Source organism: Strigops habroptila, chromosome 1 (genome assembly GCF_004027225.2).
Source record: "Strigops habroptila isolate Jane chromosome 1, bStrHab1.2.pri, whole genome shotgun sequence".
Lineage (NCBI taxonomy): Eukaryota > Metazoa > Chordata > Aves > Psittaciformes > Psittacidae > Strigops > Strigops habroptila.
The window spans coordinates 54,075,770-54,103,130 of NC_044277.2; the positions used below are offsets into that span (position 1 = coordinate 54,075,770).

Below are 27,361 nucleotides of genomic sequence, written 5' to 3' on the forward strand. Positions count from 1 at the left end.
GTATCAGTGAAACTCATCTTTGTTTCCTATCTCAAGGACATTTTCTTCAACTTCTAGGTATTCTTACCTGGAGTTTCAAGTATTGTGCGTTAACCAAGGAGAAACAGCTTTGGAAAGGTACCATCAGGTTTTTTCTACATAACGAGTACTTCTTTTTGAGAAAACTTTAATTTGTATCATCTCAAGAGTAAAATTACTGTGACCAGGCAGCTTCAGGGCCTATGCTACAACGTGCTGCTCCCCACGTCCTAGCACCAGGGCAATGGTTCTTCTTAAGCTCTCGTTGCTACTAAGCAAAATACATGAGCCCAAGAATAAATACCTGCTCAAGAGGCTCAAGCTGAAATTGGCTCAGAAAGCTCATTAATCATCACCTAAGGACACTGCAGTGAGCAATAAGGAAAAGAACTAGGATAGTTCAAAAGATACCCAAGAGAAGCAAGCTCACTGTCAGCTTTTCAGTATTCAGTACAGTGAATTACCAACATTCACTGCACCACACATACAACAATTTCAAGTGAAATCCTTCTATAGGTTCCACAAGCCAAAGAAGAATAAAAGCCAACTGACTAGGACCACCTTTGTTTCATGTTGTTGACGCTTACCCCACAAACACACAAAATCCTTTGTGAAAGCTTGAAGGCTTAGCAATGGCCTGTATTGCAGAAGTCTATTCAAAGTTAGGGAGATGAGGAGGAGCAGGGAGAGGCCCCCAGGAGGAATACTGTCTTCTTTCAAATGCAGGTGCCTACCAGCCTGCGCCTGATGCAAAAGTGAGACAACCGAGACGGTTTAGGAATGGACATCTGTCAGAAACCTCCCCTCCTCCCCTTTCTATTATATGCACTGGAGGGGGTGTTCTCCTTGGGTTATCTCCCTGCTGTGCTTTCCTGGGAGGTCTTAGCAGACTGGTTATATTTATATCCTAGAGTGTGAGTATTTAGAAATATACACAAACATATATATGTGCATATATAAAAATATATATTTATATAGCTACATACACTCTAAGATTTTCATGTAATAAGCACACATATGTGGTGTTAACTGATAGACAACATAATACACACAATAATAAAGGTTAAAAAAAAACAAACAAAAAAAGGTAAGAGAAAAATTGTCATGTCTGAAAGATAAAAAAAAAGTGGGGGCTCATCTACCCATATCATCTATACCACACTTAAATGTGGTATCAACATACACAGGTTAGCACATGTTAACTAAAATATTTCCAAAGAGTAATGCAGATGTGGCATGCAGCTTTAGCATAAACTAAACATACTGGATGTCAGTGAGTGGCTTGAACTTTATATCCAGATATATCCCAACACCTTCTTATGGGCCATAAAAGATATACTGTAAGAGGAAATAGGATAAGCCCACAAACAGCAAGGAAAAAGCAACAAAAGCAAGAAACACATAGTAAATCAATATATTTCCTACAGGAGGAAAGGAAGAAGCCTGGTATCATCCCAAACACTGTAAGTAACTGCAGCATGCAATATGCAATATAGAACTCTTCAATGCTCTTGTGACACGCAGATGCCTTGGTCAGGAAAGTATTTTCCTGGAACTTCTGCGTGTTGGTGTGACATATTTTATTAACATTACAATAACCCATTTCAGAAAATAATTTAAAAAGCAAATCAGATCATATTTAAATAGAAGTCATTATTAGACTCATTTCAATTGCAGAACAATACTACCTTCCTTCTTCCACCAAGTATATTTTGGTCCCTGCATGTCCCACTAGCTCCAAACTGGATTACTGCAGATCTCTGCCAGAAGACTTCAGACAAGCACTGTCTTAAAAGGCTTCATTAAATTGTAACAGCAAACATAATATCCATGTTCTAAATGCTGAGAGCTCCATTAATCCCATTTTGTGAATTTACCATTGCCTTCTGCTTCACATAACTTTAAAACTCCCAAGCCTCTGTCTTCCTGGAAAATTCAGTGGCATTGCAAGTGGACTAGGTTGATACTGGGTAATATCATCATCTGTGTGATAACGGACCACATCGCTCTGCTGCCTAGCTTTAGTTTCTTCCCAGAAATCAAGCTTTACTTGCAACAAGAAAAATATTCCTTTCCATATTCATAATCAGAAGCTTTGAAATGCAGAGAAATGGACAGGTACCCTTCTCCTTTCCAATGCAAAATATGTTTTCCTGCGTATTTTAACGGATGGTAGGTGCTAAGCCCCTGGGTAGGTGTACACGGCTTTCTGATTTACTTACTGCGAACATACCTCTAAATTGATCTAATAGGTGCCTTTTGATGCCAAACTATTTTTAAGACACTGTAGGATGAGCAATGTGACCAAAGGAACTCCAAGAGCAGGCGCTATAGGTACGGATGACACAGTATTACGCACCAAAAGACGACGCAATTATAAAACACTAAACCCGCACCCACCTCCCCTGTACCCCACACGCAGGCGATTAAATTCAAAGCCAGTTTTTACCCTTCAAGGCACGAAACCGGGATGATACAGGGACACACACACAACCCCCAGCACCACCACCCGCCCCCGTCACGGCGGAGCCGAGCGCTGCCTCACCGCAACCCTCCGGCGGGAAGCAGACCGTCTCCTCCCGGCCGCCACAGCCCACGGACAAAGGCTGAGGGACAAGGGCGGCCGCCCGCGCCCGGCAACCGGCTGCTGCCGTTGTTGGGCCGTTCCCGGGGAGCTGAGGAGGGTCAGCGGCGGGGCCCGTCCTCACCTGCGGCAGGCGGCGGCGGCGGCGGCCGCTGGGGCTCGCCCTGCTCCAGGGTGACGGCGCCGTCCCGCCAGACGCGAAGGTGGGCGGTCGCCCCCAGCCTGACGGCGGGGGTCTCGCCGCGGCGGGCGCGGGCCCGCAGCGAGCCGCAGCACTGGTAGCACACGGCCCACGCCTGCTCTTCGTTGATGGGCTGGTTGTAGAGCCTGAGGATCTCCTCCAGCGACAGCGCTTCGGGCTGCCCGCCGACCCCGCCGCTGTCCTCCTCTTCGTCGGCGGAGCGGGAGGCGCCGGGCTGGGGCTCCGCGCCGCGCTCGCCCGGCAGCGCCATGCCCTGCCTCCGCCGCGCTGCTCCTCGGCTCAGTGACCGGCCCAGCCGCGGAGGCTGCTGCTACTGCTGCTTGCGCTGCTTGTTCTGCTGCTGCTGCTGCCGCCCGGTCCCGTCGTGCTCATCCTCCCCGCCCCGCTAGTGCCACCAGGCCGCCGGACAGCGCGGCCCGCGCAGCAGGCACGCAGGCAGGCAGGCAGGCAGCGGCCGGCGGCAGGAGGAACGGCGCCCGAGCCGCCCGCTGCTGCCGCCGCCGCAGGGGGAGACAGCTCATAGCAACGCAATGGCGTCCTCGCCCGCCCCCGCCGCCAACGGCCGGCGCCGCAGCGCCCCCTGCTGCCCTCAGGCTTTGGCGCAATGGCGGGTGGCCGCCCGGCTGCGTGGAGCTGTAGAAGGCGGGATTCACCTCAGGGGCTGCCACGGCAACCTCCGTGTCCGCGGGCAGGGCGTGAAGCGCCTTTCGAGCAGCTATGCTTCCACGGCTGCCTTGGACACGGATAACGACGGGGTGTTCTCATCTCACAACCCTCGGACTGCTGGTGTTGGTAACAACCCCCCCCCCCCCAGAAACAAGCAACTCCTATCTGGACAGCAGGATGACACCCAGCAGCTGAACAATTACACCAACCTACATCTCCATCATGGATGCGTCGGGTTTCAGGGAAAAGCATTAGCAAGTCCCTGCTTTCACAGCAGGAGGGTGGCTTCGAATCCCTCCGTTGGTCAGCCTGCCTTCACACGGCAAACACCCCGTACCAGAAAACTCCAGCAAAGCTCCATCCTCTGGAGCAGAAACACCAAGGGTACAGGGAAAGGCTGGCAGCAGTTGAATGAGCACGGTTCAAAAAGGGAACTGTCTTCCAAACAGTTGGGAGGCGACACACCTGCCCCAGAACACACCTGGGCAGCAGCCGCTGTGCCAGCCTCTCCACATGCCCGCACCAACTGATTGAGCACTTCACACGGAGAAAACAGATTCCTGCTGTAACCTGAAACTCACACCAGAAAACATTTGGGTTTTGCCTTTAGTATTCTACCATTTTACTTAGCACAGGTAAAAGGAAATTCAAAGGAAATTCAAATTTCCCCTCAGCATCTGCTGTATATGAAAGATGAGGCAGTATATAAGTGACCAGACAACACTGGGCATGTCCCCGCACGCTGAAAGGACACGCAAGGCCCAGCTCTGACTGGGGAGCTCCTCTTTCCTATCTCGTTTTTACTTGTATTGAACATGGATGCTTTTTTCCTCTTACAATGATGTACACGCGTAACGCATACTGCTGCAAAGAAGATACAACTCGTACTTAAATAAAGCTATTAAAAATTTAGTGATATTCACCACACAACATGATTCAGCCTTTCACATGATATTAGATATAATGAAATTGTACTGTCTGCAGCATTGATCGTGGCCCTGTAGGCTGTATAACAGGCAAAGGAATGGATTTTTTCAGATACAAAAATAAAGGTAACACAAAAACAGATTTTGAAAGTATGTGAAACCTGTTAGCAGCAGGTCCAGTAGGTATACAATGTACAATTAAAATTACAAGTTAAAACCCCAGGGCTGCAGTAGGCAGTATTTAATACTTCTGGAAAAAAGACAAAAATGGTGTCACATCACCACACTGCCAATTAAATGTCCATGCAAAACGCCAACCTTCACTCATGCTGCATGTGTTGCAAGCTTCTTTAGGATTAAGTTGGGGTTTTTTTGCTCCAGCACCAAGAGAGTCAGATCTTTCCTACAAGTAGAACAAAAGGAGGTAGACACAGACCAAAGGTATGGAATGGCTTCTATAGAAAAGATCAAATAGTTTTTTCAGCCTCAGAGAGGCTGGAGCCTGCATGGTATTGAGAAGTCCTGCAAGTCCAATTGCTTGCTGTTTCTCAAAGCATGAAGACTAAAAGACACTTGGCAAAATCACCATCCACATGTTGAGACAAACAAAACCATAGATGGATAGTTAAGTACGGATCTCAGTGTCAGAACTAGACAAAATCATGAATGGTTTTTAAGAAAAATGGACTGCCTACATCTTCTACCTCAGAAGCTTCCTAAGCTAACTTCAGGAAAAAGGCAGCAGGTTAAACCACTTTATGTAACCCAGCACAGGCTATCCATGTGTTTGGCTATCCACATCTTAACTTTAGATATTGAAAAAATAAAAATAAAAATCCATAAATTACTCAATTCATAGGATTAACAAGATTATCTATACTTTTCTGAGTGAACTTTTCTCAGAAGCTGAATGTAGAAGCTATTGCTAGGTCCAAGAGAAGCAGAAATAAACTGTTTTCGAAAGGACGCGTACTTCAACTTCAGTATTTCTAGGTCTTGGTCACCCACAAAGTACACCCTGGATGCTACACAGAGAGTCTATTACCCCGGAGAGGTAAACCAGACTTTTTTCTAAATGAATTCTCACACCAATTCAGAACTGCAGAAGAGAGGTTGGTATTTCATGCACACGTTTTAGTAATTTGACCCACATTCCTTTAAGTATTAAAATTAACTTTTATTCAAGATAAGAATAAATTCTCTTTATAAATACAATCATTACTGTGTACACAATCGTCTTCAACACACACTGCAGTATCCAAAATCAGTGGCATTTATATAAAATACAAGCCTAGTTTTTAATTACATAATTTTATACATTATTTTGCAGCTCTAAAAAGGTATGAATGATGTTGGGTTTTTTTCAAAGGACGGAGCGGTATTTACAAGCAAACATGATCCAAACAGCACATGCAGATTCAGGGTATGCAAACACTCGTACACGAACTGCAAGTCGCACTTGGTCTCCCCTACAACAGATTATTTCTTCACAAAAAGGAGACCTGTATGACAAAAAGAAAAACACGAGTAACAGATATTACTATTATTAAAATTTTCAATTACATATGTGCAATTTTTTTCAACTGTGAGTAACGCTTAAATAACAATGAGTGTCATGAGCCTGTCACTACAAATAATAATACTGTTCTACAGTGCAGGGCCTGCTGCCTTGGAGGAAAACAAGGCCATTGCTGATCGTTTTTAACTAATGCAGAGAAATTAACTCAACTCCTCGATGTTTAATTTAACCCATGACAAGTCTATCACCACTGAACTTAATGTAACATAAAAGCTCTGTACCCCATGACCCATTTCCATATACAATTCTTCCCCCAGTTCTAATTTAAGGAAAGCAATTTTCCTTAAATTTCATTATTTAAAAAAAAAAAAAAAAAAGTAAAAAAAAAAAGTTGCAATTCATAAGTAAGTATTATTACTTTTAATATATACATATATGTATCTCTTTATATTTAAACTTACCGAAGACACGTGGCAAATGCTCTCCTGGCATTTCTGTATATAAAATGGATAGGAAACCCTTTAAATGTGTGACCATCAGGTACTGCTCTTCTTACAGCGTCCTGAAACTCTTCATTTCCTGTAGAAATACTTGTTGCACGTTCGAGCTCATAGGCTGCTAATGCCGGTGACAACAGGTAGGATAGATGGTCATCCCAAACAGTAGAAAGGCCAAGATCCTATGAGGCAAGTCACAGAATGATGACGAGTGTGCCGAATGAACATTAGGCTATGACTAAGCTTGTATATTGTGTAGATTCAAATAAATCCATGACAAATCTTTAATTTGTAGTTAATGGAAGAGAAGTAGTATGATTTGTATATTGACTCACACACCAGCTGGAAGAATCAAGCACCACCAACAAAATATCAAACATTGAGCAAGAAATTAAGTTAGAGTACTAGACTAAAACAAGACCAGCAGAGTTGAATCTAGATGTTTTAGCTACAATATCTCTGCATGAAATGTAAGAAGGTAGTGCATAAATGCATAGCAAAAAAATATGGGAAAGATCAACTAAGATTCACCTCACATTTTTCATAATGTTTCTCAGGGAAACCTGCTTCTAAAAAACCAGTGCACAATAGCTCCCCAAAACACATACAGAGATACATGTACCTTCCTCCTAACATCCCACAAATGCAAAGAGGGAGAAAAATCTACCACGTTGTGTGTTCAACATCACATGAGACTCATACTCTGAGAATGCCACCCCAAAGGCTGAGCATTGTGTGGGGAGATAAAAATTAAAACAACCAAAAAAACCAAACATTAAAACCAGACATAAGTTAACCGGGATATAAAATATCATCTCCTTCATTTCCAGCACAGGAAGAATAATTTCTGGCACATTACATGTAAAAATCCTGATAAAGGACAAAACTAATTGCTACAAATACCTTCAGATTTTGCAAAGCAGTCAGAGTAAGAACATGGAAGCTGAAAGCCTGCTTTTATCTAGGAACCAAAACCATTTGTGGTGGATAGGCAAAACCCACTACCAACCAGGTTTGGTCTTCCTAGCTCTTTTACAGACCATGCACAGGTAGTTTGTAGGTGCCAGTAAGCTGAAGATCAGAGACACAGGAGAGGCAAGGGCAGCGTGGGGAGAAGAGCCCATAGAGAAGGCTACCAATCACCACTGCAAATAATAAGTATGATGTCCAAACTAGCTCAGTACAGTTTTTCCAAACAATTTTTCAAATATTTCACTTTTCACATACCGCATTTCTGAAAAAGCTGATGGAAACCACGCTGCAAAGATACGAGTATGTTGAAGTAACAAATGGCTACCCAAAACAAGTAAAAACTGTAAACCCATGCACCTTTATTATCACAACAGATCAATGAGAATCTTCAAGCAGTGTTACCTTTCTGTGTTCAGAGACCAGTATTCTCAGCTGCAACTCTATCTCATTGCTTGCTACCGCAGCATCTATTGTGGAATCACACAGAGGAGGGAAAGGGGGAACTGAAGATGTTGATCCAGGTGGACATACAGATTTTATTGCTTCTCCACTCATGGGTTTCCATTTAGATTCATCACGCAGGTCAAACACACAGACCTCCACAGCGTCAGAGGGCTGACAATTTCCAAAGAACTTTTGATGGTTGAAGACACAACCTATTGTGCGATAAGGATACAGTGGCTTGGGTTGTTCAACTAGTGGAGGGTCATCAGGCTTGATAGGTCTGTGGATGTACCTGATCAAAAACATTCAATTTCTTATTAATACACCTTATTTCATGGCAAAGTAAAAATGTTTAGATGGGTCAGATATAAGCCATTTCTCCTTTCAAAAATATAGGCCAAGTTTGTTAAGTTTGGGGGTTTTTTTCCTCCCCGAATGCATTTATTTACAGAAAAATAATTATACACATTTTGGAGGCATAGCATACAATAAACTAATACATCACTTTTTTTTTCTTCGAATCTAGACAAATAAGCTGATTAATCAAACTCAACAGCAATTAACTTTTGCAACGATAAGAACATACCCATACAGTTTCCCCACTATTCATCACATTTGGAGAAATACATCTTCCAATCCTAATCACAGGATACACAAACAGTGTCAAAACAGAATTGCTCATTTTTAACACTGGATATAACAGGTTCCAGAAGCTCTGGAATATGGAAGAGCTATGTGTGCCCTTCTAAAATGATTCAAGTGAGAAAGAATCTCAGAGACTTGCAAAGATTTCTGCAGGAGAAAAAAGTAACGTAACACTGATTTCACAGATGAAGTTAAAAAATATGGGCTCCTAAACGATAATGTCAGGTTTCATCTCCTTCTTTACAAACGGCAGCAGTGATAGCTTCAATGGCAATCAGCTACCATAAGACAGTTGCTATACAGTATTAAAGCCACTGAGAACTGTATTACAAACTATGGAAATATTTCACCTCACACGGAACCAGTTATTTTCCAAACAAAAGCAGTATACAGAAAAAAGATTCAAAGACAAAACTTACCTGGATTACATGCCAGGGTGTAAAGATAAAAAACAAAAAAGCAACAACAAATATCCCATGCAAACTTCAATATATTGTTCGCTTCAATAATACATTATTCACTTTTCTTATATTCCTTTTACTCACCTATGTCCGGTTAAGCTCTCCCAAAAAGTAACTGTTCCATCAGTTCCAAGAGTCATTACCCAAGTGTGGGGAACTCCTTTTCCTTTTGTTCCAACACACACAAAGGCTTCCAAACCAAACCCAAGAAGAAGGCTGCACAGAAGGTTAGCATGATCTTCGCAGTCACCCTAGACAGTAAACATTAGGAAGTTGGTTTGAGTATCAGGTGTGGATAAAATCTTAAAGAAAAAAAAACAGTATTTCTCTAACCATCATTTGACACATCATGTTTCTCTCTTGTTTACCTAGAGCATGTATCAGAAATCGGGCTTTTAAGGTTTCAGTTTTCTGGAATAGAATAAATCAATTAAAAATGTATGTTCAAATGATAGAGTATATTTTTTATTCAAATATCATTAAAACTGGAAAACATTCCTTATTATTATAAAGATACCTTCAAGTATTGCAAAACCAGAATCTATTGACCCATGAAGACAAAACCCACATTCTAATTAAACATAAAAGCGTATGTAATAAGGCAAACACCTGATGTAGTACTAGAAATTACATGGTATTTTCAGAGTTAGGAAATTTGGTGACTTAGTAAAATGTAATTCTACTGTTATTTCACTGCCTTGAATGTGTTGCCAAAGTTGAGAAATTAAACAAAGATAAAACAACCTCCCTCATAGACCTAACTATAAAGCAGCTGAAAGTCACGTGTAAAGCTGCTTTTCCCCTCAGTCAGAAAACCCATTTCTTTCATAAATACATTAATACCATACCCTAATTCACAGAAAACAATTTCTGAATATGCTGTCTAAGATTCTTTGTCTCAAGTCCTTTACAAACGTTAGCTGTAAAGTAAGAACAAAACCTCCTCATTCAACAAAGCCTTCATAATACAAGGCACAGCATGCAGAAGTGGAAGCATAAGGCTCTTTGATACTGTTCAAAACATTGCAAATGTAAAATTCAGTGGTTTTGGATGTATCTGTTCATTACACAGATAACACAATCTTCCCCTATAGTAATTTACAAGGGAAATATGCAGGAAAGTAGGTTTAACCAAGTTTCTAGTGAACTTGTGTTCATTTAATAATGCTATACCACTTTCCACAAGAAAAATAATAATGATCCAGCTGGTGTTTCAGTGGCTAAATTCAGCTATTTTCCATCCAGCTTTCCACTTCTGCCTTGAAGGAAATCTTTTCTCTGTGCCTCCAAACACAATGGTCCTCAAACTCAGAAGTCACTATCATCATCTCCATCTGAAAGCCAGCAGGTAGCAAGTGATGCCTTTACATGGTACCTATGCATGATACGATATTCAGAGACAACAGCTAATGCCTGTTCTATGTGGCCTTTGAGACAGATTTAAAACCTGGGATACAGCTCCTGTTGCCAAGAAGACGATATCTTTTCAATACAAACGCATCAGTGGTGTTACTTTTGAACACAGAAGTATCTCAGCGGCAATGAAAAGCATCAACCACTTCAAAGAGGTATTAAAAGGGATTGCTATTACTTTTAGCCATACAACAGAAAAGCTATAATCCAGACCGTTACAATTTGTTTCATTTATTATAATCATATGATACAAATGTCAAATCACCAAGAACTAGGTTGAAACCGTTAGTAAAAATCCCTATCTTGCAAAAATGGAATGTAAAGATTGTCAGTATATTTTAGCCCATCTGAAAAAAAAACCCAGCAAAAGAAACTTTAAGACTTTTTCAGCTTTTCCTGGATTAGCCCAGAATTTAAACCAGTGTCATGCACACTAGCAGGGATTCACTGTGTAATTACATGAGATCTCAGAAAAGCAAATGAACATAAACAAGCTCATTGTCAAACAGATGTATTGACGAATGGACCCCAACAATAGCAGTAAAGAAAGTCTGTCCCAAAGCCTTGTTGTCTATTTAACATCTGTTTCTCTTTAAAAATATCTTACACAAGTTATTGTAACAGAATTCTCCAAATTTGATTTAATCCATGTATTTGCAGCCTGTTTTAAATCACCAGCTTCAGTTAGAATATGATACCAACTATCGTGTCACACAAGGACTATTTTTACATACCTTGTTTCTACATAAAAAAGCAAGAAGGGTGCACCACTGTTCTTGTTTGCCACCACCTCCTCCGATGACAGGAGCTCTTTCATAACCCAGGACACTGACAAATCGCGCTGCTTGTCTAGGTGTGTCTAGTAAGCGGCCTGCTCGAAGTGGTCTGATGTATGAACATACCGGATGGTTTACTCCATTTTCATCCTGAACATATGAAATATGGTTATTTATCATCTGTGCAAATATCACAAAAGATTCATCTTAACTTAGACTGCCTTCTTTGCAATGGGATATATTCTCCCTGAAATAATATCACTCAAAAAATATTAAGACACAAAAATACTTCTGAATTAAGACACAAGATCATTAAGGCAACTCATTTAGAGACATTACAGTTAGATCTTTCTGGTGGCTCTGCCGCTTGTAAGGACATTCTGGACTCAATGTTCAAACACCTGGAGCAGCACAGAGCTACAATTCATTTTCATAAATGGATGAGGAACTGTTTATGCTCCACCCACTATCAATTTCCACATTATCATCAAGCAAAAAACAAAACTGTAACAAATCACACACACACCCCCCAAACCCACAACAAACCCAAAAAATACCCCCCCAAAAAACATTAAACACTCAGCAGCTGATTTGAGTTTAAAAGATGTCTATTTGCTTCTGAATTTGAATGCTCTACCCCTTGTCACAATATCAAAAAACAGTAAAATCTATTCACAACAAAGTAACTAGATTTATATAAATTAAGATAGTAATACTAAGAATTTCTAATTTCTTGGGAAAATGAAAGAATAAGATGACTGGGAAAAGGTCTATTTCATTACATGCTGCAGGGAAGTACTCTGATTATCAACTATTAAAACTCTCTCAAGAAGTACAGAATTCTTCCTTACTTGGCTAAATTGGTACTTTTATATGTATACATTTTAAAAAAGGGATCAAAGCATTTTAAATCTCTGCAGCTTCATGAAATGATGGTCTACTGTAGATTTCTGGGTGCAGAAAGTAGAATACCATTAATTCACACACTGCTTTATTCTCAAAATAGGAAAAGTCCCATTTTTACCTCATGTCCCCAGCCAAACTCCCAGTTCTAGAATTCCCTATCTAATTATGTATTTGTTTCTCTATATACTCTGCTCTGAAACCCTCTGTTGCTCATTCTGCCCCCAAATGGAGTAGGTTCCAGATGGACAAAAGGCTGGGAGGGGACACAGCCAGGACAGCTGACCTGAACTGCCCAAAGGGATATTCCATGCCATACTGTGTCACGTTCAGTGATAAAACTAGTTGGAGGTGGGGAGCAGACTTCTAAACTCGCCCCTGCTTGGAAACTAGCTGGGCATCATCCTGCTGGTGGCAGGTGGCAAGTGACTGTCTTTGCATCCCTCTCTTCCCACTTGTCCTTCCTTTCTTTCCTTCACTTATTAAACTATCTTTATCTCAACCCATAACTTTTTCCTTGCTTTTGCTCTTTCCTTGCTTTTGCCCGCTGGACTGGAGTGAGTGACTGACTGGGTGAGGGCCAAGCTGCTGGCTGGGATTCGGAAGTTCACATCAGTACTGAACACTCACAGTATAGCCAGAATGGAAGTTGCTGCTTCACTGAAGAGTATGCACAGATCACTTCAGGATGTTACTTTGAGAAAATAAGCTACTATGCATTATCTGTGCTAGGGAAACTGCTACTAACAAGTTAAATTCATAGCATGAAAAATGCAAGGATCATACCATTCCTTTTACTGAGGGACAGTTACCATGGAGCAATTGACACAGTACTTTATTACCCCACAATAATTATGTCTATCGTTATGCGACCTTAACCAGAAGATTGTTTTACAGATCACACAGAGCTCAAATATTGCGTGGATATGTTCTTGTAGATCTAGTAAGTGGATTTTTTTGTGTTTTATCTGGTATAAAATTTCTGAAATAGTTTGCATAGATAGCTTAAGTCTTGGCCATTTGTGAGTCTTCAAGGAAAAGACTAAACAGGCTTTATCACCTCGTACACCAGAGGTGGCTGGAGCAACCCTTCTGTGGGCATTACGCTGTTAAGCTTCAATACACAAACAGAAGTTACAAATTTCTTTTTTTTGCATGATACACCACACATTGCCCCGATCTGAATGTAACCACGTCATAGATCTATAGAGATTCTATAGACATATAAACATCACAATAAATAAAAAAAGAAGGAAAAAATCCCAAACTTAAAGATTTCATCTATTTGTACAATTTACAAACCTGCGCAAAAATCTTTACTAGCCTTGTGTTGTGTGTAGGCCTAATCTGTAGGTATTCTCTCCACCATTGTTTAGCGTAGACAAGAAATAACCGTTCTTTTTCTGCTGTCTTCTGTCGTTCCAAAGCAAACTGCAAGTCAGAAAAACATAACCAATCACATATATATGAATTCCAAAGAGGAAGAAACCAAACCCGAAAAAAAACCCAAACAACATAATCAATAAGTACATTAACACCAAATCCTAGCATATGTAAAATAAAGCTTAATATTTAAAGTGTGCCACACAAATATTGAAGAATAGTATCTTTAAATTAAAATCTAATGAACTGAAACCTCAAGCTACATTTCTTGTTTGTAGGCTCATGTATTGAGCTTGCGTGAAGCAGTGTTCATCTGACGTGGTGCATTTCTGTACAGAAAGTTTGCTCAGCTTTTGATGTGCAGAAGAGTATCTGCACGCACCTTCGGGCCAACATTTACTGACCTTCCAGGCAGAATAGCTGGCTTGAACTTATTGTTCCAAATGGGAGAGCAAGAAAACATATAGTACTTGAGGAAAATCAGGTATATTGCACCTTACCTATTTTTCTTCTTAAAGTTCTGATACAAGTAATTAGAAAAACTATTAAAGTAATAATTCAAATAATGTTCAGTCAAAAAAAATGTTATATTTAAGTTTAAACTTAAATTTAAGTTTAAACTTAAAAAGTGGAAAAAAAAAAAGCATCAAACATTCAAAAACTCACAGCCCTCAACATCTACAAGTAATTCTATACTAATTCTATACTGAGCTTCTCCCCCCCCAGTAAAAAAGTAAGTAAGCCCTCCCAGAAATTACTTACTTGAGTATTAATTACTTCTGGAGACAGCGTCTTATCAAGTTGTGGATACATTTCCAGTCGAATGTTTAAAACACCAGCAGAAACCTTTGATTCTGTACCTTTGAACCAAAATAAATTTTGATCAATTCTCTCGAAATCATTTACTTAAGACATTTCAACCAGGCAGGAGCAAATAATTAAAATAAATACGTTAGCCATATAATCATCAAAAAATAAACAAACTTCTTTAAATACATGCAAAATAAGCATCTTTATTTAAATTTCAAACTCAAATGAGGCTGTAAGAAAGCCCAATATGGCCAAAAAAGCAGACATGTAGATGTGAGATAATTATCCAAGGCCCTTGTCCTGGTTTTGGCTGGGATAATTTTCTTCCTAGTAGCTTTCCTAAAAAAGTTAAATATAGTAACAATGTAATATTATTATTATAATAATATTAATAATGATAATAATATAATGAAACAGAAAGATGAAGGAATAAACCCCACCCCTGAGGAAAACCAAACAACCAAACATGAAGTGATACACAGTACTATACCCACTGAATGATACTTAGCCCGTTGCCAAATAGTCACTGGCCCCTCCCAGCCAACTCTCCCCAGTTTATATACTGGGCTTGGTGTTCTATGGTATGGAATACCCCTTTTCTAAGGATGCATTAGAGTAATTTATGAGTTGAACTAAAATTAAACTACATCATAAATACTGCTTTAAGCTTACAAGCAAGCTCAGTACCCAGTATTTTAAAGTCATCATTACAGCCTTATTATTCATCCTTACCTACACCCAGGAGTTCAACAGCAACATTTGTTATGCCATTCTCTGCAGCCAAGACAGATCGCCACTCCAAGAAATAGGATGCTACTAGTGTTGTCTCACCAAATGTGTCTGTTTTGATCAGCACCATATGCACTGGATCACATATAGATAACATAGTGGTTGCATCCACCATTTTACTTCCATCACCTGCCATTATTAAACCAAGATAAGATAGCAAAAATATTATCATCCTAAATCCTCAAAATTAAAAAAGTATGCATTTACATTCATTGTATACATCACATTTTAAGAAAAATCTCATGTCCAGAAGTGTAAGCAATAATCCCATCTTAAAAACAAACTCAGTTTAGGACCAAGCTACAGAGAAGTTACAGTTAATTTACAGAAGAGATAAAAAGATTCCTATAGCTGAATACTCCAATGTAACTGGTTCAACTGCACAAAAATTAGAACGGAATTAGCATTTAGGAAAATAAAGAATATTAAAGGACCATTAAGGAAAAGCAAATGAAAAATATTCTTTTAATAAGTTGGAATGCATCATGTCAACTAACTGTACTTCAGTATCTAGAAAACAACTTTCCCTGTAAAGCTTCCCCGTGCCATATAAATAGCTCCATGAGCAGCACAATTAACAAAATCTGGTTTTTCTTTGAATCTGTGGCATATTCACACCCTTGCCAAGCCCAACTGCAGTAACTCTGCCTTTCTCTCTGTTTCCTGATGTCCGACAAGCTACCCTGGATTTTTACAGAATGCAGACAACATCCAGAAGTCTTTTCATAACATACTTAGCTCCTACCATGTTCCCTGGCTACCAACAGAAGAACAGTAATACAGGCTGTGGATGACTGTATTCTGCAGGTGTTTGCAAACTGAACTCACGCTGCATCCTTCCACGTGATGACAAATCTACATTTCCCTTTTTCATTTGTCAGCACAAAGTTCATTAAAATCACAGCCACCTTAGCTGAGACTATCATCTCACTGTCGGTTATGGATGAAGTTGGTCAAATTCAAAAGAAGAGGAGGCTGGAGTAGAGAAATACCTAAAAGTGGTATAACCTAACACAGTAATCAGTTTCCTTAGGAAAACACAATAACAAATAGGAAAGAAATCCACTAAATAGCAGCAAACATAGTCCACAAAACTCTCAAGTCAGAAAAACCCCCAATAGTATCAGTTTTAAACCCACAATATTCCTTACCTAGGCTATCCTTGTGTACTTCCAGTAAAAAACCATCATGAAAATCTGGCTCACAGGCACAGGCTACAGGTTTAGAACGGAAGCGCTGATTTCGAAAATGTAGACACAGAGTGAAGGTAGAACAGATCTGGCCAGGCAGAGGCTCTGGTTCCTGAAGATGTTCCAGAAAAGCTTTTCCACCCAAAACCTGAAGGTAAAGATACCTCCGTGTTGGGTCAATGTTAGCTGTAAAGCGTAGCAATAAAATGAAGAGACTACAAACAGATCTTAGGATGCATGTTAAACATCAGTTAACTAATAGGACACTAGAGGAAATAAACATTTGAGACAAATGCTTAGGAAAAAGTGATTTTACAATGTATGGAAGTTATCTTCATGTAAAATAACGAAATAAAAAAAAAGTATTTTATGTGAGACTAATCGCTGCTGCTTACGTGAATTTACTTCCTGTAGATAAGCAGGAAGAACATGCACCGTTATGCCAGTAATGGATTATTAATTCAGAGTTCAAAAATCGTAACTTCAAATTTCTCTCAAAACTAGCATCCAAATATTAAAATAAATAAGCAACATACTTTTTTTCAAAACTGGTGGTTCTCTGTCAACAAAACGTGTTGATGGTTTTGGAGCTGAAGTCCTCTCCTTTTCATTCACATCCTGGAATTATAATTAAGACTTTTTTGAGGCATCAAGGGATGCAACAGTGCTCTTACAGCAGTCTTCTAAAAACTCAACAATCCTCCATTTCAACTGGATGCTACTCCTCAGGTATGCTCCCTTCCAGTACTTGAGATGCAACAGAATTGAACAAATATTTCTGATATAGTATTACCATTAACCCAATTTTAGCATATCCATTAAGCTGTTCTGCTCCTGTTACATGACAAATCAGTAAAGCCACTATAAGCCTTTAGAATTACTATGTTTTGATTTTGTCAAAACACTAAGTCAGTAAGACAAATGAGCAAAAATATTTTCACTCTTCAAAAGCTACTTACAGTTACAAATTTAAGCTCCTTCATAACATCATCAATGATTCCTCGTTGTCTTAAGGCTTTTATCAGATCTTCTGTGGATAACTGCTGATGCTCAGGTGCTAACTCTTCACGTATAGTCTCAGCAAGAACTTCTCTTATCCTGCCATGGACATCCATCTGAAAGAAAATTCACTACATGCTACAAACACCCGCTCTTTCTACGGTAGCAGCTGTGACTAAAGAGTCACTCTGTAAGTCTAAAGCTATTCTCCTAAGACACAGAAATAACTACACCAAAACATTAATCCTTTCAGAACTAATCAAATGAGTCACTATCTCACCAAAGCTCTACCAGTTAAAAAAGTTACAAGCATACAGAGCCTGAGCATTTTCACTGCTCTTGACAGCAACCCCTGCCTTGAACTTCCCTCCTTACAAAAAGGTCTGCAAATCCATCTATTAGAAAATGGTTGCTATCTCCTTCAAAATTCAAACTTAGGATAATAGCTTCTTATTTTTGTTAAATAAAAACACTCTAGTGGAAGGTGTCCCTGCCCATGGCAGGGGGGTTGGAACTAGATGATCTTTTAAGGTCCTTTCCAACCCAAACCATTCTATGGTTCTATGATTAAGGGGAAAAATACGCCTTTACGTACTCATAGGTAAGGTGCAAAAGTAGTAAATCTCCACTGCGACCTTCCTCTGTGCCCGAAGGGAAGTCAGAGAATTTCTGTCCTTCACCTCAGCTGTGAAACTGAAGGGATTTGTAAAGCTGTTTTCTCACACAGGAAGAATGTTACGGCCACAGCCACCAGGCCTTGAAATACTCCGTGATACACGAGCTGAAGAATTCATGTTTATTTCCGCGTCAGTTCAAAATGAAGCCACAGGCCCAGAGTGCTGACCCCGCCGCCGACACTGCTGCCGTCCTCTCCCGGCCCTGAACGGGGCAGCGACTGAGAGAGAAGCGACGGGGAGGCGGCCGGGCACGGGCCTCAGCACCATCTCCCTGTAGCTCGGGAAAGAGGAGATGAGGGCGCGGAGCGGCGGCGGTAGGAGACGGCGGGGGATAGGCCGCAAGCGGAGCAGCAGTTCGCCGGGGGCGCGAACCGCCGCGGGCCCTCCTGGAAGGGGGCGCAAACGCCAGAAGGCACAACGGCACAGGGAAACCACCTCAAGCAGGGAAAACAAAGCAGGGCGATAGAGCTAGCACGCTGCATGCCCTGCCGCCGCCTCGGCGGGCACTGCTGTCACCAAGGGACCCACCTTGACGAGCTGCTGGTGGATGATCTGCTTCAACTCGGAGGCTTTCTCCGGCGGCAGCGACATGGCGGCGGCGCCGGACAGGAGCCGCGAAGCTCCTCAGCGTGGACAGGGCCGAGGAGCCGCGCGGCGCGGGCGAGGCCCCACCCCCAGCCGCCCTTCCAACGGGCGCCGCGCGCGGCGGGCGGTTACGGCCGTTACTCCCCGCCCCGGTGAGGAGAGAGGCGCAGCGGCCGTGGCGTTCTTCCTTCCCGGCCGGCATGTTTGTTCCTTGCGACCGCGGCGGGTCTTCCGCCAGCTCCGACTTTAAAGGCTTCACTCTGCTCATGGTGAGTTGCGCTCCTGCTTCCCCCGTCCCGCCCTTGATGGGGCGCTACCCTAGCAGGGCACCCCAGAGCGGGGCGCGCTGCTGCGCCGGGCTCGGGCTCCGGCTTCTCTCCGAGCTGTGGGACGCGGGCCGGGGCTCGTTTCTTTGCCTCGCCGTGCCTATGGGGAAGGAGGGCCGGGGGCGCTTTGGTCTCCTTCTCCCCTGCCCGGGGTCATGCCTGGGTACTCACCTGCGCGAAAGCGGAAAGGCGCTGGGCAGGCGATTGCGGTGTCCGTGTGTGTATCTTGTTGGGTGTTTTGCCGCGATAAACAGGATTTGCAGGGCTCTTTCCCAGAGCTTAATGCGGTCTCTTCTGTTTCCATCAGTTTCTCCCTCCTCAGCCCCCCAGTTTTTTCTTCTGTCAAGCTGTTGTATGCCTAGCTGTAGCTATATGCTATCTAAGATTAAAATGCCCTATGTCATTTCACAAATTTTGTAGTACCTGTGGGTTGCCACTGGAATAAAAGGCTATTATTTTTTTTTTTTTCATTTAGATGCGATATATGTTTTTAATGAAAAATTCCTTGTTTCTGCTGTATTTTAACCGATTAGGATTGCTTTAGGAAGTGTTTTAATCGCCTTCATACATGGTATGAAATCAATTTAAGATACTCTACCTGAGGTTACTTTGTTTATCGTGAGGTAAGAGTTCTAGTGCAGGCTGCGAAGTAACAAACCATTAGTTTTCTTACTAGTGAGTCCCTTTATTGTACTACTTAAAGGTAACCTTATCCCTTTCCATCGGGAGCTGCACAGCCCGTGATGACTCTGCAGGCTGCACGGGAAGTCATTCCAAATCAGCTGACGAGCAACAGGAAACACATCCTTGCTGTTTTCTGTGCCAGGGAGTATCAGGCTATTGAGTACTGGGCGCTTTGTAAGCACTGTTAGGTTCTCTTTCACCGTGAGCTTATCGACATCAAATGCGGCAGCAACTTGTAGATACAGCTTATAAATTAGAGAGAGGCAATCAAAAACTTTAGTTGTCTTCCTGTAATAGTTTCTGTAAAAGGATGCAAACTCTTGAATTTGGCTTTCTATGCCATCATATTAGGTCACTATCTGCCCCAAGTGGTGATAAGCCATGGCATTTCCTGTGTAATGAATCAGGAATGACCCTTAGCATTTTCATCCTTAAATTAAAAACCAAGCTGCTCTTGTATATGGGTCAGTCTGAGATTTGTAGGTTTAATATGTAATCTCAGCATTACCGTTAGGTGTCACTTGAGGCCTGCCAATCTCGGCATTAGTGGTTTGAGCGACTTTTATCTACTCTGTAGCCAAAAAAAGAGAGGACGGAGACTTTGTTTTGTTTTTTGTTTGTTTACAGCAAGACCGGATTATTCACAGAACTGGCTAGGATGTTTTTCGTGGGATTTCATCCAAAATCTATATTAGCAATCTGCTAAGAAATAGTAATTTTTGTCAGAGGATGACTAGCCACTGTCAGAAATCATGTTTGACCAGAATTGAAGTAGTTTAAACTTTCACTATTTGAAGAGTATCTTGTATTGTCCATAAAACACACTGTAATTCAGTAATTTCTGTTACTTCAGCCAGCAGTGTCGGTGGGAAATGTTGGGCAACTGGCAATAGATCTAGTGATTTCCACGCTTGATATGACTAAAGTTGGTTACTTCTACACTGACTGCTTGGTGCCAATGGTTGGAAATAATCCATATGCAACAGCAGAAGAAAACTCAGTGGAGCTGAGTATAAATGCTGAAGGTGGGTATTGAATGCTGAAGGTATTTGCAAGCTACAGAAAGTGCAAGAATGTCATGTTTACTTTTTTGTTGTTACATTTTGCTTACGTGAACCATGTTTAAACTAAGGTCAGTAATAACAAATTCAGTAAGTTACAGATGAGAATATATTTAGACTTCACAAAGGAAACTATTTTAAGTTATTTTGGATAAACAATTTGACATATGGAACCAGTAAGAAATGTTGACTTTCAACCATTTACAGTGCAGTCAAAACTCTGGTTTTAATCCAAAGCAACATGAAATGTACTTAGAGAAAACTGCTAGAATGCAAGTTGAAATTCTCATGTAGAGGGACATTTATCCTCTCTTTTTACTCTTCCTTTTTTCCACCAATGTTTGTCTTTTTTCTGGTGTGGTGTTTCTCCCTCTCCTCCCTTCAAATTCTTAGTTTCTTTCCCTTTATTGATCATTGCATTAAATCTTATTTTTTTTTTTTCTTTTTTCCCCCCTCTTAAATCATAGAAGTCTCAGAATAATCTGTCAATCTTTGCAAAGCTGCATAATGAGATTATTCAAATTGTTGCAGGAGGTAGATCTTCATATGTTTTTCTTCATTCAGTCTGTTGAATTTATGACGAGTGAAATTAAGTCCAGTTAAGACAATGTACAAAAATGCATATTTTTAACACTGTGGATATTGTCAGACTTTCCCATATGAACCGAGAGCTGAAAAGTTTACTTTCCTGAGGTTTGTAAATTGAATAAATCTGGATACTTCTAAACCCAGATATCTTTCTTGCTTTCTTCTTACAAAACTTAATTATTTCCTATTGTAGTGTATTCGTTACCTTCAAAGAAACTTGTAGTTCTGCAGATCAGATCGCCATTTATAAAGGTATGAATATGCATTGATTGTTCTTACTTCACTTTTCAGTTTTAATAGTTCTGCTGGCAAATAGTTAAAGTGGCCTAGCAAAATGTTTTTTCTGCAATATGCTATAACACCTTTTCAGCTGATGTAGTTTTAGCTAACAAAAAAATGACATCTACATTCATTGAGGGTTGAGGTTCTGTTGTTTTTCCAAGACCCAGAACAGTCCGTTTATGTTGATAGATTTTAGTGTAAATATGTCCTTAGTTGTTAACAGTCTTAAAAATGAAAAATGGTCTGGGTTTTGTGTCCCCCCCCTTTTTTTTTTTCCCCTCCTGCTTTATATTTATTGGGTTTGTGTGTTATTTTATTATAATGGCTTAATTTTTGGTGTCACTCCAATTTAATTATTTCATAGTGTTCTATATTCATTTAAACTGCATTCATTATGTAAAAATGAAAAATTTAAAATTACTTATTAGCTGGACAGTGGCTGTAATTTAAAATAAGCCGAATGCCATGCCAGAAAAAACCAAAATATGCTGCCGTTTTTAGCATTTCAAAGTGTGGAAAAATCCTGCAGATCCTACCGTCCCATCTTACTGTAAAGCTTTTTCTGTTGGTGTTTATGGCATACAAAACAGGTGGTACTGTTGTTGTTAACATGGGCTTCATGATAATTTTTATCATTATACATGTAGTTTTGATCAAGTAAACAACCAGAGCAATCCTCTGCTTTTTAAAACTATATCTGAGGTTGAAAACTAAATGGGTATGAAGAAAAACTTACCTCACTGCTAAACATTAAAAGTAACAGCTACTATTGTTGGCTGTTGTAATTATTTTTTTTTTTAAGGACACTATATATTTTTCACTTCTTTTTTCTCTGTCATTGCATAAAGAACAAGTACAGGCCATTCTGTCAAACACTGCTTTCTTGGGTGAAAAGCAGCAAATGTGCCAGAGTCGTTCTTCTGTCTAGCAGCCATGCGTATCAGCGAGATGATGAGCAGCTTCTTGGGTATGTTTGTGTCATTAAAATACCTAATCAATGTTTCTATTCTTTTTGACAAACTGACATGTTTCCCTCTACTCAGTACTTTTGGCAGGGTTCTTTTGCTTGCCTGTGTACATAGGTCATTGACTAGTTTCTTACCTCTTCTTTATTATTCTGTATTTTGAAAGTTTTCTTTAATATAGTAATTTATTTAATATAGTTTAATAGAGGAAGTTCCTATTTGTTGGGATTCAGCTCCAAAGTTCAGATGATAGATGTTTTTATTAGATATTACTCCTTTAAAAACAAGCATTACTTGCTGATTGAGGACATCATGACTGGTGCTTTAACAAAAGCAAACAAACAAAACCCAGTATTTTTGCAAAAGATGAATTGTTATCCTCAGGCTGTATAAATGTGTAGGGCTTTAGAGGAAGTTTAAGTCTACTCACATTCCAGATACAGTGATATTTATATCCAGTTGCAGAATAGCCAGCTAACATGCAATGAAATGAGAGGAACTGATGATTATTTGATGTGGTCTGAGTCATAAGTTGTGGTGGTTTAACCCCTCTCAGCACCAGAGAATAACTCTGTTACAGCAGATTCACTAAAGAGTGAGGGTAGTGCATTCAGAAAATACTGAAGACTCTACGGAAGTCTACATATATTTCTGGTGTGAGCTTATTAAAAGTGCTGTATCATGGTGAAGTCCAAGTTTACCCTAATGAACTTTAAATTAATCATCTCCTATCTTAAAGAAGGAAAAAGCACATTTTATTTGTAAATCATTTTAACAACCATGAGCAGTTCTCCTATTAATGTGCTTATGTATCAGGTACTTTGCCAGTTATTTGAGCCTCTAAAATAAGGGTACCTTAGTTCTCTTTGTGGCAGAAAGTTGAGTAGTTTGTACTGTTTTGAAGCTACATTTTGAGTTTGATTTGAGGAAGAAGGGAATGTCAGTGCAATTGCAGATGTGAGGTCCTCCACCCTTCAGCTTCCTTCTGTCACAGTAAAGTTGGTAGTGGCTTTTATTGTCAGACTGAGATGTATTCTTGATTTGTTTCTAGGACACCACTACGCTACCTTCTTACACCTGACCTTGAGAAAGCAGTTGGAGGCCTGATGCAGGAGCTAAACTGGAAAGAAATGGAAAAAGTAGCAGCTTACCCTGGAATAAATGATACAGAAAAAGTATTACATATTCCTGGAGGTGGTATAACAAAACGATTGTTTACTGAGAGGTGAGTTGCCTTAAGATAAGCACAGAAAGGTATGAGAACTCTCATTTTTAGTACATGGGTAAAATTATCTTCTAAACCGCTATGTTATAGGAAAAGTCCTAATATCTAAATGAAAAAATGGGAATATTGTGACTAAGGTACTGATATGCAGCCTGCAAAACTGCTGTTTGAAATGCACAGAAAGAAAAGGAATGATTATATCAAAGGATCTCTATATATGCCCCACCAGCACAAAAATGTAAACCAAGTATGTAAAAGAGGTCCTGAGTAACTCTTCCATGATGTAGGATTCCTGCCTCACAAAGCAAAGAACAAATTCAAGACTAAGAAAGAGAATATGAAGTGTGAAAATGCAATCAGGGAAGTGTGGAGAGGGGGCAAAACCCCCACCTTTCTATATATGCATACATGTTTACTTTTTGTTTTTTTTAACAAGCCATATGCAATTGTTGTTGCTCTTAATGCATAGATATAATTGTTCTGGGTCTAGAAATGAAATAGAAATGCCTGCTTATTTTTGTTGCAGCTGTTCAAAAGGAATCCAAATGGCAGTTCTTCTGAAATTCTGCTCAGAAGGGGACAACATCCCTGATGCGTTTACTCTTGTTAACTATCTTAATGAATGGCTCCAGTTAATTAAAAGCGAAGTAAGTGCTGTTCTTCCTCGAGTTCTTGATTATTTTTTTTATTTTATTTTATAGTTGTTATTTTTTTTCTTCAATCCAGAACATTAAAAATGTTACTCAGCTGAACTTTTGAAAAGTTAAAAATGTATTAGTTGGCTTCCTTTTACTCTTTGGTCATCAAGCATATGCCAAATTAAAGATACATTTTGATTAAAATCTCACTGGGAATTTCCCCACCTGAAAAAACAAACCTAAATACCAGTTCTTTTGTTTGACAGCTGGGGGAGAAAATTGTGTAAGGGTTTGATTGAGTTTGATCTTCCAGTCCTCTTCTCTAAAGCAACCCATGATACTGATGCTTGAAAGGCTGCCCATTATTTTAATACATGTGTCAGAGATAGAATTGCATCATTACTATTTAAAACTTAATGAATTATTCTGGTTTTGTTGCAGAGCAACAATTCCACAGATACTTCTTCACAATGGAAAATACCAAGTTCTTGGCGCTTACTTTTTGGCAACGGTCTCCCACCTGCACTCTTCTGATCAATTTTGAACTCTTCTGTAAGTCACGTGTGCAGTCTCAAATGTCCCTTGAGAAGTTATTACTTAGTCATTGCCAAGCAACAGCAGCTTACTTTGTGTCTACATCAATTCTTTATTTAAGAAAAATTTCTTTAACATATGTGGGTAGTAGCTAAAGAAATTAAGGTAATTTTCACAAATTGACCAAAGAAATATGTTTTGTACAGTTCTTTATTGAATAACTTTGGTTGATTTTTTTCTTTTTTCCCTAATAAAATATTTTTGAAAAAACCTTTTTCTTCGGTTAAGTGTTATTGCTATAGAAAAACTTATGGTGCACCTTTTTCATGTAGCTGAGAACTTGAGACTGATGTGCAGGAATAGATCTTTCTTATGAAGATAAAACACTAATCTTCCATGTGAACTGTGGATCTTAGCCTTTTTTTCCCCCAAAACTTTCTTGGTGATCTAAGGGAAGCTCAGAAGTGACCTAGTTCTGCTTTCTTTTCCCAGTACTGCTGTGGTAACTTCACGTGGGGAGACTGCAGGTGATACAGCAGCCTGTTCTATCTTTTCTGCTCTACTTCCATCATATAATTTCTATTCTGCTTCCAAGGGCTGCAGAGATGCTAAAACTAAAGCTTTCTAGGTAGATGAGCATTCTTATGCTCATTTGAGGATGAATACAGTGCTCTGAAATACAAAGGAATTAGACCATCGCCCTGATAGCAGGCAGTCTGGTATCTGTGTATTTTATAAGCTTTGTCTGAGACACCAGTTGTGTGATACAGAATTCATGCATTTAATGTTCATAATAACACTTGTGTTATTAAGCTACATGTTCAATTTTGGTCTTTTGGAAGTACTTGGTCACATCGGCTTATTTAAAAGTAACTTTAAATCTAGGCTTCCAAAGTTGTAGTTCATGAATTAATACACATGACACATACAGGGTATAATTTTAAATACTTAGTCTGCTAAATATGTTTGGGTTTTGTTTGTTTGTTTGTTTTGGGGTTTTTTTGTGGTGTGGTCATGCCTTTCTATGATGAGAACAAATGATGAAGAAAGGAGCAGCAGGAATCCTGAAGAGATCTGTTAAAGGTGTAGGAATAAGATTCAGTGGTCAGCTTTGCTTGAGAACTCGTGCCTGTTGGTAAAGAAGAGCAGTTCAGTGAATGTGACTGATCACCCAACTGATGCCATATTATTTGTTTTTTCAGGGTTTTGAGATGAGAATCATAGTGGATGATCGTCCGAGAGGACTAATATTTGAGTGAATATTCAGTTTCTGTTCTTTTGCCACAAAACAATAAGAAATTTAAGTGTTTCCTAGTCTTAACTCTGCTTTGCAGAAGCAGATAATGCAAGGCAAACTGAACCTTGGAGAGTTGGTATGTGAAGCAAACGCTTCATATAATGGTATGTCCAAATGTTTTAAAATGTAGGTAGTCAGTCACAAACCTAGGTATGTGTAGAGCAATTAACACAAACTACCTGCTGCTGGGGTTAGGAGAACTAGAAAGGCTTCAGGATTACTTAATTGCATCTGTAGTGGTTTTGTTTTGTAAAGGTTTGAATTGTTATTAACACTAATGCTTCTTAGCACTAAATACCATGCTAGAACTGTAAAGTAATCCTTTGCTCATATTAATAAGCTTTTACAGTAGTAATGCACAAAGATGCTACTCTTTGTGAAGATGCCATGTTCTATGGTGTAAAAAATGAGCTACAGATAGATTTAAAATATTTGGGAATGACTGATGTGCCTGTGATTGTGAATCAAAAGAAACTTACCTGACCAAAAAGCTGTTTGCATACAACTGGTATGCAAGCTACAACCAGACATTTAACCAAATAATATGACTGAAAAGATCACCTTAGTCTTAGTTTAAAGATTTATTTTGCCTCATGGTCTTGTCATTGCTTTGCAAAAGGCTTGAATTTCTATAGGCAACTGGAAAGCTAAATCACTTGCAGCCTGCCTTTATAAAGATCAGGTCACGGTGCTGCTTCATGCTTGCAAATAATGGTTATTCAAATTTTGCCTTTTTGAAAAAGGACTGATGACCTAAATATTCTTCTGATGTTGTTCTTCATTGTGATGGCTTCTCAGTTTTTCTGTGAATGCAATACATCACCTGTAACTGGACAGCAGTGAGCATACAGAGGTTTGGTAACTATTACAAGACTGTAATTTACTGCTGTACATTAGTTCAAAAAGCTGAATCTGCCAAGCTGGTTGAAAACTTTTGCTTCGAATTATTAAATACTTAGCTACTTAACTTTAAGCGCAGTCTGGTGTAAATCACAAGAACTCCTTGCTTTTTATTATGCACTGCTGAATCTGGAACTGAGTATTCTTTTCTCTTTATTAGAATCTGACCTTCTAAGAAGTCAGAAGTTGAAGCCGATCATGGCCCTGGTTGAGGCTTTAGACCTGAAAGCCAGCAGGGTGCATCAGATCTACCAGTAAAATCAGAAGCTGACCTTAGAATGAAGCTGTAGGGAGATACTCAGTTCTCCCTTCCACACACTGATGCCTCTGTATGGTCTAATGACCATGTTTGGTTTGAGTTGTGGCTTTGCTGATGTACCAAAGAATAGGTCAAGAAAAAAT

The 27,361-nt window shown here is 39.9% G+C and overlaps 3 protein-coding genes across 4 annotated transcripts in view; 1 reads left to right on the top strand and 2 right to left on the bottom strand.

The window, feature by feature from the left end:
* The window catches only part of SPIRE1 (spire type actin nucleation factor 1), a 130,777-nt gene extending 127,485 nt beyond the window's left edge, over positions 1-3,292 (bottom strand). The window contains 3 exon segments of the mRNA XM_030482696.1: positions 2,727-3,061; positions 3,063-3,116; positions 3,118-3,292. Of these exon segments, the coding sequence (XP_030338556.1) occupies positions 2,727-3,061; positions 3,063-3,116; positions 3,118-3,176 (448 nt within the window). The 5' untranslated portion in view covers positions 3,177-3,292.
* A 2,260-nt stretch (positions 3,293-5,552) lies between these two features.
* Positions 5,553-18,556, bottom strand: CEP76 (centrosomal protein 76). 2 transcript variants are annotated; one of them, XM_030469921.1, is made up of 12 exons: positions 18,403-18,556; positions 17,158-17,313; positions 16,735-16,816; positions 16,160-16,384; positions 14,952-15,137; positions 14,172-14,269; positions 13,329-13,457; positions 11,082-11,273; positions 9,019-9,185; positions 7,787-8,120; positions 6,377-6,594; positions 5,553-5,898 (listed from the first exon to the last, which is right to left on the bottom strand). In XM_030469921.1, the coding sequence occupies exons 1-12, from the start codon at positions 18,463-18,465 to the stop codon at positions 5,760-5,762; spliced, it is 1,989 nt and encodes a 662-aa protein (XP_030325781.1). In that variant the 5' UTR covers positions 18,466-18,556; the 3' UTR covers positions 5,553-5,759. The 2 variants fall into 2 exon arrangements, with proteins under 2 accessions (XP_030325781.1, XP_030325787.1); XM_030469927.1 differs by lacking the exon at positions 18,403-18,556 and adding an exon at positions 17,793-18,394.
* On the top strand, positions 18,556-25,338 carry PSMG2 (proteasome assembly chaperone 2). The gene is made up of 7 exons (XM_030469998.1): positions 18,556-18,728; positions 20,323-20,494; positions 21,312-21,370; positions 22,249-22,367; positions 23,417-23,590; positions 24,117-24,237; positions 24,670-25,338. The coding sequence occupies exons 1-7, from the start codon at positions 18,660-18,662 to the stop codon at positions 24,760-24,762; spliced, it is 807 nt and encodes a 268-aa protein (XP_030325858.1). The 5' UTR covers positions 18,556-18,659; the 3' UTR covers positions 24,763-25,338.
* Positions 25,339-27,361: the final 2,023 nt, after the last annotated feature.

Bases quoted from the DNA above. Each gene is read 5' to 3' on its own strand.
- CEP76 (XM_030469921.1), bottom strand. From the start codon at position 18,465: ATGTCGCTGCCGCCGGAGAAAGCCTCCGAGTTGAAGCAGATCATCCAC. The intron at 16,817-17,157 runs GTAAGTAGCTTT...TTATAATTCCAG, and splicing joins AGGAGCTTAAATTTGTAACT to GATGTGAATGAAAAGGAGAG. The intron at 5,899-6,376 runs GTAAGTTTAAAT...TTTGTCATACAG, and splicing joins GCATTTGCCACGTGTCTTCG to GTCTCCTTTTTGTGAAGAAA.
- PSMG2 (XM_030469998.1), top strand. From the start codon at position 18,660: ATGTTTGTTCCTTGCGACCGCGGCGGGTCTTCCGCCAGCTCCGACTTT. The intron at 21,371-22,248 runs GTATGAATATGC...CATTGCATAAAG, and splicing joins TCAGATCGCCATTTATAAAG to AACAAGTACAGGCCATTCTG. The intron at 23,591-24,116 runs GTGAGTTGCCTT...TTTTTGTTGCAG, and splicing joins AAACGATTGTTTACTGAGAG to CTGTTCAAAAGGAATCCAAA.